General features: G+C 41.0%; 1 protein-coding gene across 1 annotated transcript in view; it reads left to right on the top strand.

Moving 5' to 3' along the window:
• Positions 1 to 2481: 2481 nt before the first annotated feature.
• Positions 2482 to 12347, top strand: part of LOC116329797 (integrin beta-3) — a 19085-nt gene continuing 9219 nt past the window's right edge. Inside the window, exons 1-9 of the mRNA XM_031751886.2 lie at positions 2482 to 2701; positions 3673 to 3758; positions 4429 to 4633; positions 4772 to 5024; positions 7491 to 7653; positions 7886 to 8047; positions 8149 to 8244; positions 9875 to 9964; positions 10407 to 10541. Coding sequence (XP_031607746.1) covers positions 2629 to 2701; positions 3673 to 3758; positions 4429 to 4633; positions 4772 to 5024; positions 7491 to 7653; positions 7886 to 8047; positions 8149 to 8244; positions 9875 to 9964; positions 10407 to 10541 — 1263 coding nt within the window. The 5' untranslated portion in view covers positions 2482 to 2628. The remainder of the gene's footprint in view (positions 2702 to 3672; positions 3759 to 4428; positions 4634 to 4771; positions 5025 to 7490; positions 7654 to 7885; positions 8048 to 8148; positions 8245 to 9874; positions 9965 to 10406; positions 10542 to 12347) is intronic.

The following is a 12347-nucleotide window of genomic DNA, read 5'->3' as shown; positions in this document are numbered from 1 at the left end:
CATACAGTCCTCTCAGTGAAGAGCAAGTAAGGACAGCCCCCTGCTCCTTCTTTGTCTCACTCTCCTCCTCCAACAGCTGCTTCTCTCCCTCTCTCTTTCCCTTTGGGTGCTTGTCAAGTACATGCTACTTGCTTTATTAGGGGCTTCAAATGCTTCTGCTTCAAGTAGTTTGCCCCACAGCCCCCTGGGCTTTCGGCACACACACTCTGAATTTCATTCTGCCTCTGAGACACTCATTTTCCATCCCTTTCTTTGTCTCTAACTCTTGTTCTGTGCTCCCTTCCTGGGAAAGAGGGGTTGTTTCCACGGCACTGCTTTCCCCAACCCCTGCAGCCCTCAATCATCCATTCATTAACTCTTAAGTCAACACACAACCCCTGCGTCTGCGTGCACGCACGTGTGAGTGTGTGTGTGTACGTGCGTGCACATGCGCTTGCAGTCCACAGATGAATGAGTGTGAAAGCTCTTTTGCAACCTTTGAACTGGCTTTTGTAGCTCTGTTTCCCCAAAGCACTAATACATAGAAAAACATACCTACACAGGCTCTTGCAAAAAGACTAAATGCTGCAGTTAAACTTCTAAAAGGCACAGGACGATGCTGAGATGCATGGATCCCATACAAACACACACACACACACTACGACTACTGCAGAGCGTGCAAGGGGTGCTGTCAATCAAGCCTGCTGGAGAAAAAAGGGAGCTTTTTCCTCCCAGAATGTTGTGCAACTGCTTGTAGAAGCTTGAAAAAAAATTGAGAGGGAAAAGCAAACGTGAGGCCAAGAGAAGAAGTAGCATATGGAAAATTGAGCAACAGGAGGCTCGGGAGGAGGAAGGAAAAAGGTAACAAAGACAAAGAGAGGAAGAACCCGATAAGGATGGAGGGAAAAGCAGGAGAGAAAAAGATGTGGCTGAGTGACGGTGTGAATGGACAAAAGTGGATGAAGGCAAAATGTGCTTTTCTGTTTAAGGCTTTTACATTTGCATGTGGCAGCAGTGGCTTTCTAATAAACAAGCTCAAGTGAATGAGACCAGTCCTCACTGTCTCTGCCAGCGATTGTATTTCTGCGGCTCCACTGTTTACATATGTTATGCCTCAAAGCTCTGATCCCGCTCGCCAGTCTCGTTCACATCACCCTGCCAGACCAAGTGTGCTCAGCTGTAACTTTCATTTGAGTCAAACAATCCAGCAAAAATCATCCCTCATCTAACCAGACACATCTGTCATTGCCACTTTTTATAACATCAGGAAAACAAAATCTCAGTTTTTCAGTCCAGAAGTCAAAACATCCATAAAGTCATCGAAGTCAAGCGTGAAGTTTTACCTTGAGTGATTTTATAAACAACTGGGAATAGATAGGACTATTTGGGTTTTCTGATTTTAACAAAACCCGCAAACAGTCCCAGTTTTCCTTTCCTAAAGATCTTTGCATCCCAACAAATTCAGTTCAGTGTTCATAACCAGTCTTACTGCTAAAAGCCCAAATCTGACACTGCAGCTGCAAAATTGCATTTGTCTGACACAGCGCATAGATGCATCATTGACTCATTCAGACGCTTTCGGTGGCTCTAAAAAACACATATTGCAAGACTGACATCTGCTGGACATAGCTGGTACTACACAGGGTACCGTTATAGTATTTCAACATCAGACTAAAAATTGTAAGCTCCAGTTAAGTTTAAAATACCTTAGTTGAAGGAGCCGGCTGACGCATTAATACCAGCAAACCTGGCATGTGCATAAAGATCTGTCTTTCCTCATAAAAGCCTTTAAGAGCATACATGAGGGAGAACTCTTCAGTTCATTCAAAATTAGTGCTTCTTAGGACTTTAAAGGGAGAAGCAGAAAATAAATAATTTCGCTATGTGCCCATCAGTCAGTGTTTAGCTTCATTAGTTTTAAATGAATGGCTATTTTTTTTTCCAGAACAAACTAAATTCTTCTAATTTTGTTGTCTTTAAGTCGCCAAAAAACATTTGTATTACTCACTTATGAAACAGTGGATATTTCTTTCAGTCCTGCACCCTGCAGCGCAATTGTTCAGACCTGCCAAAAAGGAGCACTGTTTTATATACTGACACGACTTTTCAGTCCTTACAGCTATTGTCCACTAGTGGGCAGCGTGCACTCGGTGTCCCTGACGTTCACGGGCATTACTCGGTAAATCCTAATTAAAAACTTATGTTTAATATTTCCCACTGTGTTAAAAAAAAACAAAAACAAACAAACTTCATTTAAGCAGAAACCGATTTTTTTTTTACGTTAAATAATAACATTTAGGCTTTAGATATATTTAATTTATTGGGTTTTTTCTACGAAACTTAATTTATTAACAGTGTTTCAAAAACGTACTCCATTAATCTGACATATCAGATGACGAAACCTGCCCTCCGCCAACAGAAAACTTCCTAAAGTCGCAATTTTGGATGCTGCGCTTTCCCCGCCCACTATATTTAGTAGTATAATAATGAGAGCTCAGCATGGGGAGTAGAGGGGTGGCTTTGAGACATTTGACTCTATTTGGAGTTGTCTGGATTACAGAGGGTTGTATTTTTTTCTTGCTCGTTTCTCCTCATACACACACCTCAGCTGACTGGCGCGCTGTGTCCTCTCAGAGAGCCCTCAGCACCATGAGCGCTCTCCAGACGCAGAGGATGTTGTGCGTGTGGGTTTTGTTCTTTGCGGGAATAGCAGCAGTTTGTGGTGAGTTTAGCTGTTTTCTGTCTCTTCCTTCCTTTAAGGAATTCTGCTAAGACTTTAAAAAGTGATCATCTGCCAAAAAGTGATTGCCGGTATTTGCCAGAAATGATTACTGGTATTTAAACTGCTGCAATCCATCAAACGTGCCTCTTGTGAATGATATCAAGTTATTTGAGCCGGAAAGGTAGAAGCTGCAATCAGTTTTTGGCAAATTCTTTATTTATCCGGATAAAAGCCTCATTTTTCAAGAGAGACCTGACCAAGAGGGCAGCAGAAAATATAACAGCTATAACATAACAGTTCTATTAAGGTATTTTAAGTGGCACAAACGACTGGATTGAACATAACGTATAACACAGAGTGGGTACATACATGCAGTCTCATGAGCATGCTTAAAAAACAGATCTTCATAAACCCTCTTGGTCACTGTTTCCTAGCATGTAGGAATGCAGAAGTTTACAGTTTACATTTTTTTGAGTTGATCTTTAAAATTGTTTTCTTCATATGTTGGTGCAGTATTGAAGACTATATCAGTGAAATATAGTCCTATATTCAAGACAACACAGATGCCTGTGCTAGCTTTAGTGAAAACAAAGTTCTTGCCACATGCAGCTGATAATTTACCAAACTTATCTTAAACCACAATTCACCTTGTAGCTGCAGTTTGCGGTTCAATGCCTTGTTTTATCACTGCATAGCACATGAACATGTCTGAGACTGGTTTTACTTGGTAATATATTGCTAGTTTAAGAGTGTTCTTAACCCTCTGTTTGATTGACACGTTTTCTTTGAGCTTCATCTTTCTGATGAAAAATGACCCAAAATTCTGTTCTCAAACCAAAAAGTTGAAATCTCTCATAAAAAACAAGAGAATTCACACCCACGTAAAGCAGATGATCCCAAATGTTCCTCTTAGTGAAAGGAACCAATCAGTATCAGTTAAATCAATCTAGTGCTTCTTCTCCTGGTTCCAGGTTCAAATGTCTGCACCTCCAGAGGAGCCAGCACATGCAAGCAGTGTCTGGATGTGCACCCCAGCTGTGCGTGGTGCTCCAAAGAGGTGGGGTCCCTTTTTTTTCCCCCCACTTCACTTCATTTACAAGCTGAGCTTTCTGCCAACCAGACTGGTACACGGTGGTACAGATCTCTTCATCAGCCAGCTATAATCTGGTTTGGAAGAACACTCTCAGTGGTCTCTGTGGTGAAGCCACTTCTAGTCTTTGACTCCATGCACATTCTAAAATATTTGGGTTTGGATTTGTGAACAAGACAACATGTCTCTTTCAAAGTTAGAAGGACAGAAAATGAAGGGTTTTAACTGCTTCACTGACTCTGAGTGGGATGCTTATGTGAGTCTAGGGACTCAGAACTCAGTGACTGACATCTTGTTAGTGTACGAGGATGCAGTCATATTTTCTGGTTCAAACCAATGGGTGCAGTGATTTAATATAGTGAAATTAAGTATAGGAGTCAACATACTTTTTCAGGATGACTTCAGCCTCTACAAGAGAGGAACTGGCTGAACTTCTTTAGGGTACAAGTTTATTAAAGTACTAAAAGGAAACCTAAGATTAGGCCATTGTAGACTCCCGGTCCTCCCTGTTGCACTTTAGCCTTTAAATCAGTCAGATATGCTCTGCTTTCTTGAATTTAATTACAACTAGAAATTAATCTACATTCAGATCAACGAGTCTGTTTTTCTCTTTAAAATGTCCTACGTCTTTTTTCAGGACTTTGGCCAAGGAGTTGCTGGCCTGTCCCGCTGTGATTTGAAAAGTAATCTGTTGGCAGCGGGCTGTACCACATCAGCTCTGGAGTTTCCAACCAGCAAACTGCAGGTGATCGAGGACCGGCCCCTCAGCAACAAGGCAGCGGGAGCGACACAAGACGTCACCCAGATAAAGCCTCAGAAAATACACATCACCCTCAGGCCGAGTGAGCACCTACATATAAGGATATATGGTTTTTTACACAGTTTCACAGGAAATGAGTGAAACTGTTCTCTCTGAGGGAATGAGAAGAACAGTCAAATCAGGAAGCAGTGTTTAACTATTTCTAAATCTCATTTTCTAGATGATGCTAAGCGTTTCACAGTGAAGGTGCGGCAGGTGGAGGACTACCCCGTAGATCTCTACTACTTAATGGATCTCTCCTACTCCATGAATGATGATCTCACCCGCCTGAGGACGCTCGGCAAAGGCCTGGCGGAGGCCATGAACCGCACCACCAGCAACCTGCGCATGGGCTTTGGAGCTTTTGTGGACAAGCCGCTCTCGCCTTACATGTATATTTCACCAAAAGAGGCTGTAAAGAACCCCTGCTACAGGTAAATCTAAGATATAATCCTAGGTTTAAACCAGATCAGTCTGCAGTTTATTATGCTGGTGTTGTTTCTCCATAATGTGTTTTCACGCTTCATATGTCACCACCGGTGTTGATTTCAGTGGTTTCAGTATTTACGTCTGCGTGTGTTAAGTACCTGCATTACGCAGATGATGTCAGTCTTGTGAAGACATATTTAAACACAGCGTTGCTCAGCAATAACGCGAGCAGTCTCGGAGTCTCAGCACTTGTTAAAGGCTCACAGTGGCTCCTAAGTGCTTGGTCAGCTCCTGTGAATCAGCCACAGGTAATCTACTCAGGGAGGAAGAGCATCCCAGTGCTATAACTGCAGCCAGAGGCTCCTGTGACGTTGATTTGATGGTTCCAGGGTCATTTGCTTTCCCGCTCATGTAAAGTGAGACCCAGACTGTAGGAATGTTTTGATAAAAGATAAGAAAAGTGAAGAATTTGTAGTAGGCTGCAGCAGAAAGAGAGAGCGAGAGGAGGGTACGTTCACAGTAAAGAGTTTTTTATATGAATTATGAACAAGGAGAAATCTCTTAAAGGTTTTTTTGTTTTTCCTTTTGCCTATGCCATTTGATGGCTTTCGGATGACATTGTAGAATAGAATAGAATTCAACTTTATTGTCATTGCACATGTCACAAGTACAAGGCAACGAAATGCATCCATCCAGAAGTGCTTTAGCCATAATATAGATATATTACTCTGTACTCTGGTTGTTGGTCAAAAACTGACATGCATGAGACCAACAGTGCCCAGACTTTACCGCTCACAACTCTAGACTTATATGTTTCACCTAACAACTAAAAGATTACCAGTTTAGCATCCACAGTTTTCAAGATATCATTTTCAAATTTTGTGTGATGGTAGATATCAATAAAAGCTGAAGATGATTTAATTTTGGTGAAAATCTTGTCAAGGTCACAGCAAATGTCAAAATCAATAAAAAAAATACTGAGAACTGTACAACACACATTTTGTTGTTTCAATTACGACGCCCTACAACGTCACAATGATCATACACTGCATGACTGCACATGCATCTTAAAATCTCAAGTTTTTGGAGCTTATAGATGCCAGCAAATTCTGCTCCTATTGTATGGGTAAAGATAAATACACCATTTTAGTATGTAATGGTTCAAGGTCATAGCTCATAGGTCAAAGGTCAGGGTCACACAGATTAGGAAAAAGCTTTAGTTTCCACTGGATCGTCTCCAGACTATTAGTCATTGTAGCACATAAGCAGTCTCTATATCTGAGCTCTTTAAAGCATTTTTTTCAATGCAACATTATAGGACTTCACAATGACAGAAAACGATTTCCATATTAACAATGCTGACATCAGCATATAGCATCAAAGTTTTAGTGTAGGCCTTGCCCTTCGGGGGGACTTGAACTCTTAACCGCTCTTGTTTATGTATATATTACTTAACATTAAAATACCAGTGATGTCGAAAATTTGAAAATATAGTTAGCTGGTTTGTAAAGGATAACTAACCAAGAAGACATTTGCAGGTGTGGAATTGAAGAAATTATGTTACAGCTATAATATAACCTGCATCATTAACTTTGCATTAACAATCTAACTTACAGCATTGATGCTGCATTAAGATGTTCATTAAAACCTGTTGGTCTCACATTAACCTTTTATTACAGGAGCAGCCATAATAATGTTGTGTGTACACACAACATTAAGGTTAAAACAGCATACACGCTTACAAAACACATATAATACATATAATCTAGGAACAGGCCTGAGCAGAGGCCCGAACGCATTCAGCTTCTTGTTGTAACCTGTTACATAGGAGTTTGCTTAGTAACAGATGACTGAAGATGTATCAGAGAGGATGTCATGTCCACGGGGACCTGGAGGGCCTGAAATCATCGTCGTATTTGGAAAGAAGATGCTAGAAAGAGGAACGTCTGTGTCTGACTTTAGTTCTAAAAATTGATTATTGTCTGTACAAGATGCAAATGATGTTCTTAGAAATACAAAAATATGTTATAGAACGCAAGAGGGGGCGTCAAACCCCGACGTTATAAAAACCTTTCTCTGTGTATTTTGGGAGAAGAACCCCCCAGATGTGATGCTGTGTGCTTCTTCCCACGCGTGTGTTCAATAAACTCATCTGTTTGATTGCATCCTTCTGGGCCTCTGGTATTTTGGTTTGGTTCTCAATATCTCGAATCAGGACACAGGTCAACTGCACTTTGTAAAGATTTTGCATTCAATTTCATAACAAAATTGTAGTTGTTCTAATTGAATGACCTCTGGACATGTTTGCTTACTAAGCATGCTTCTTGCATACATATTATATTGTACATAAACATTGTTCTTGAGGGTGGTGATGGGTGGAGATGTCATCAGTTATTGGAGTTGACACCACTTTTGGATGAACCCTGATGCTCTCTGTCAAAGTAAACATTTAATTTCTCTTTACTTGGCAGCATTAATACCACCTGTCTGCCACAGTTTGGCTACAAACATGTCTTGTCTCTGACGGAGGAAGTGGGCCGCTTCACGGAGGAGGTGAAGAAGCAGATGGTGTCCAGAAACCGAGATGCCCCGGAGGGAGGCTTTGATGCCATCATCCAGGCTGCTGTGTGCAAGGTGGAGAGGCAGACTGCACGAGCACACACGTTTCCCCATCTCACAGACATAACTTGAGATTTGGTTTGGGATTCTTTTACTCCTCCGTCACGCACACCTAAGCTCAGAAATATTTAAAGGCTGGGCGGTAAAATTAAGTTAATCAGAAGGAGATTTGCTGTTTGAAAAGAACTGAAAAATTCTTTATTGTTTACTTTCCTCCTTTTCTGTTACCTGGTTTGATGGGAACCAGGAGCAGATCGGCTGGCGTCCAGATGCTTCCCACCTTCTGATCTTCACCTCAGACGCAAAGACTCACGTGGCTCTGGATGGTCGTCTGGCTGGAATCGTGCAGCCCAACGATGGACGATGCCACCTGAACTCTGATAATATGTACAGCAAGTCTACGACCATGGTTAGCGCATATTAAAGCCGGGTATTTGTGTGCACAGACGGCAATGAAGGGAAACCACGGAAGCAGCATGTGCTAACTTCATTGTCCTTTTGTTACCACAGGATTATCCATCTCTTGCTCTGATCACGGAGAAGATGTCAGAGAACAACATCAACCTCATCTTTGCAGTCACCAACCCTGTGGTTACCCTTTACCAGGTGAGGAGCTCTGCAGTGGACACGGTTCCCTTCTGTTACAACATAATTGCTCAAAAAACTAAAAATGCAAACATAAACTAAGCATTTTTTAAAAATGAAAACAAATATGAAAGAGTGTTTTCAGAGAGGTCCACTGAACCTCATTGGTTTGTTAAAAAAAAAAGAAAAATTCTTGGATGCTGCATTGGAAATCACTGTTTGCACACTACTCAGACACCGAAGGAGACAAAGTCAGTTTTTCCAAAACTGGAAACACTACTACATCCAACTGTTGTCAAACAGTATTTTATACATAGTTTTGGCTACTGGATGGAAACTATTGCATGTTGAGCCAAGTAGCTTTTATGAATACAGCACATTTAAAAACAACATGAGCTGACCCACAGAACTTCCCAGTAAAGTTAGTATTAGCAGGAAATTACAGGTGAAGACATGGAATCAGTCATAGAGGCTAAAAACAGAACTAAAAAATAAAACAACAAAATATCATAATTACATAAAATTATTCCAAACTGATAAATGAAAGAAAAATGTGACTGTAAAGTCACAAAAAGAAGACTGGGTACATGCGACTTTCATGCACTAATAGCACACGTCACATTTATATCATGCATTTTGGATGTTTCAGTTTTCACACATTTGATGTAACTCGTAACTGTAAACGTCTCTAAAATGATTGTGAGAAACCACGGAAGCTAGCGGAAACAGTGGCTTAATCTCTCTAAATAAACACTATTGGTTTTTCTTTTTGTACTTGCTCTGCCATTTACTGTCTCAGAAAACAACAGAAAAAACATACAAATATTTTAGTATTAGTTTTACTTGCGATATAAATTACTGTTTATAATTTTCAGTAGCATGGTAGCACGGTGGTTAGCACTGTTGTCTCACATGAAGAAGGTCCACCATCTGGCTGGAGCCTTTCTGTGTGGAGTCTGTGGGTCTTCTTTGGATACTCTGGCTTCCTCCCACAGCTCAAAGACATAGGCTGGCTGTAGCTTAGTAGGTAAAGCAACCTATTATTACTACTACGACCAAATATTGGGAAGGTCGGTGGTTTGATCCCTGGCTACTCTAGTCTACATGCCACAGGGTCAGGGTTTAGTATCTTGGGCAAAATACTGAACCTTGAGTTGTTTTCTGATGGGTTCATCAGAGTTTGAATGGGTGTAAATGTTAGATAGAAAGCACTTAGGCACTTACCATTTATGTGCAGTTGGTGGGGTTTGGTTAAATGGTGATTCTAAAATTGCCCAAAGGTGTGAATGTGAATGTGAATAGTTGTCTGTCTCTTTGTGTTATCCCTGCGACAGACTGTGCAGGGTTTACCCCACCTATAGCACCCTGTGGTAAGCCTACCACAACCATGAATGGGACAACAAGATGGATGGATAATATAACAGCGATCCATTGGAAGAAATTAACTAATGAAAATGTAGTAAAATATCATCTTGACAGTAATGATTTAATATCAAATAATTAGCTATCTTTATTCGGTGGGTATTGGATGGTTGCATTCTATGTTTGCAACTAATGAGATGCAGATGACATTAGCAGCAATCGATAAATGATTAAAAGACTCCCTGATGATGCAGGATTAGAACAGTCTCTCTGTCTGTGTGCGTTGTAGAACTACAGTGAGCTGATTCCTGGCACCACAGTGGGAACTCTGTCCAATGACTCGGGAAATGTTATTCAGCTCATATTAAAGGCGTACAAAGTGAGTACAACACACACGCACATGCAGACACACACGTTCACACATCCTTGGCGAGACAGTCTTTGAGGGGATGACATGTGCTTGTTGACACACACCCACAGCATGTGAGTCATACGCAGCGTAGAGCCAGAGTCTCAGGAGAAATTCCCCCGTGGCTGAAGTGTGAAGCTGACCAAATGTAGGAGGTTCTTGGCTGGGTTTCATTATTTATGTTGAACGTGAGTTTATTACGCAGGACGGCAGGTGAATGAGCTGAAAAGTAATTCTAGCTGTTTGCACTGCAATATACACTCAAGTCGTTAGAGAAGTCAGTAAGATGTCGTGTATAATTTGCTATGAGTTAATTGTTTGACTCATATTTAAGCGAAGGAAATGACCCGTCTTGAAAACCACCTCCTATGTGTGCGTGTTTGTGTTTCCTGCTTTTTTCTGTTGTCGTCAGAAAATTCGTTCCAAGGTGGAACTGGAGCTGCAAGGCGTCCCAGAGGAACTGTCTCTTTCCTTCAACGCCACCTGCCTGAATGGAGAGGTCATTCCTGGCCTCAAATCCTGCTCTGGGCTCAAAATAGGAGATACGGTTAGTTCTTCTAGACTTTGCACTGCAACTACAAGGTTTGGCTTCATATTACAGAGACGTGGCTGTACATCTATCTGTGGTCAGTATAGCAAAATCACCACAGTGTGAGTTGGAGTGGAGTTCCCACTTTCATATTTTTACTTTTGGACTCTTATAAGGCAGCTCTGGTCTTTACCACGTTCTAAATCATTAGATGAACAGCAACACATGATTAATGAACAAAAACAGAAGTTGTGTGTAAAAAACTAAGCACGCCCTATGATTCATTAGTTTGTATCATCATGACCACCTCCTTAACTGAGATTTTCAAGCCTTCATTCATGTAGAGCTTTGTTAAGGTCCCCCCCCCCACAGCATTTCTAAGCCATACTGCCATGTTCTGTTTAGAGAGGCCTGGAGAAAGAGGTTTTTTCCTGGAAAAAGTTCCAAACACGTCATACTTGGTCAGTCTTTTTCTAATTTTACTGTCACAAACTTTAACATTTAACATGCTAACAGAGGCCTGTAGAGTCTGAGTTGGGTTTTTTACAGTGTCTCTGAGTACTGGACGTTCCAACGGTCCATTCCTGGGGAGATTGGTAAATACTTGAATGTTTGCTATTTATAAATCATCTTTCTCATTGTAGAATAATGGATTATACATTTTTTGGACATCACACACAACTGAATGTGCCAGACCAACAAACTACACAAACCACTGATGATCAATATATTAAATTCAATTCAGTTTTACTTATATGGCACCAAATTACAACAACAGTCACCTCAAGACACCTTATACTGTAAGGCTCTGCGATAATACAAAAAAAAATCAGAGCTCCCAACAATCATATGACCCCCTATGAGCGAGAGCTTTGGCGACAGTGGGAAGGAAAAACTCCCTTTTAACAGGAAGAAACCTCCAGTACAGGCAGCGCGGCCATCTGCCAAAATCAAAATGAATTTGACCTGGCTGTTATTTACCCTCTTGCTATGGAAACAGTAAGGGCGTACATGTCTGTGATGGTTCTCCAGCTCATTGTAGTCTAAGGAGCTTGGAAAGAAAAGCGTCTGGACTTCTTTAAGTTGCTTGAAGACGTTTCACCTCTCATCCGAGAAGCTTCTTCAGTTCTAAGGTCAAATGGTGGAGGGTCCCAGATTTAAGCCCTATGGGAGTGTCCCCCATGGGGCGCCCTAATGATTCTCTACCTAATGACACAAGCCAAGGTGTGAAAACAGGTATAGGTCACAATCAGCCAAGGTTTCAGGTGAACTCATTGTGAAACCTAGCCCCACCCTAACATGTGATTTCCTGAGGTCAGAAGGCCGAGGATGTGAGTGGGCGTCAGCCCGCACATGGGCGTACATGGTTTTGCATACACTGCTTCTCCATTTTGGTTTAGTTTTTGCCACATAACTAATAACACAGTGTTATATTTCATGTGTTGCTGTTCATCCGAACTTGTATTCAAATCATTTTAGGACCTGCTAAGGACTTTATATTGTGTTCTCATATGTAAAATCTTAGAATTGAAAGAGGGTGAACTTTTTCACATTACTGTAAACAGTAATACTCATGATCTACTAATAATACTATAACACTTATGATGTTTATCAACAGTTATATAAAATAGTTAAAATAAATGCAACTGGGTGGACCTTGTTTAGGTGGTCAGCATGACTTAGTAATGGCTGGCCCCTGCTTGTTAAGTGATATTTTGACTAAATGGAGTATTACATATAAAGCTAGTTATATATTCAGATCAATAGTGCACTTTTTCTACAATGTAGTCACAACATGAGTAACCAAAGACAGGTGGCCCAAAA

Source organism: Oreochromis aureus, linkage group 8 (genome assembly GCF_013358895.1).
Source record: "Oreochromis aureus strain Israel breed Guangdong linkage group 8, ZZ_aureus, whole genome shotgun sequence".
Classification (NCBI taxonomy): domain Eukaryota; kingdom Metazoa; phylum Chordata; class Actinopteri; order Cichliformes; family Cichlidae; genus Oreochromis; species Oreochromis aureus.
Note: the sequence above shows the minus strand (reverse complement) of the source record. Positions and strands in the feature narration are given on the sequence as shown.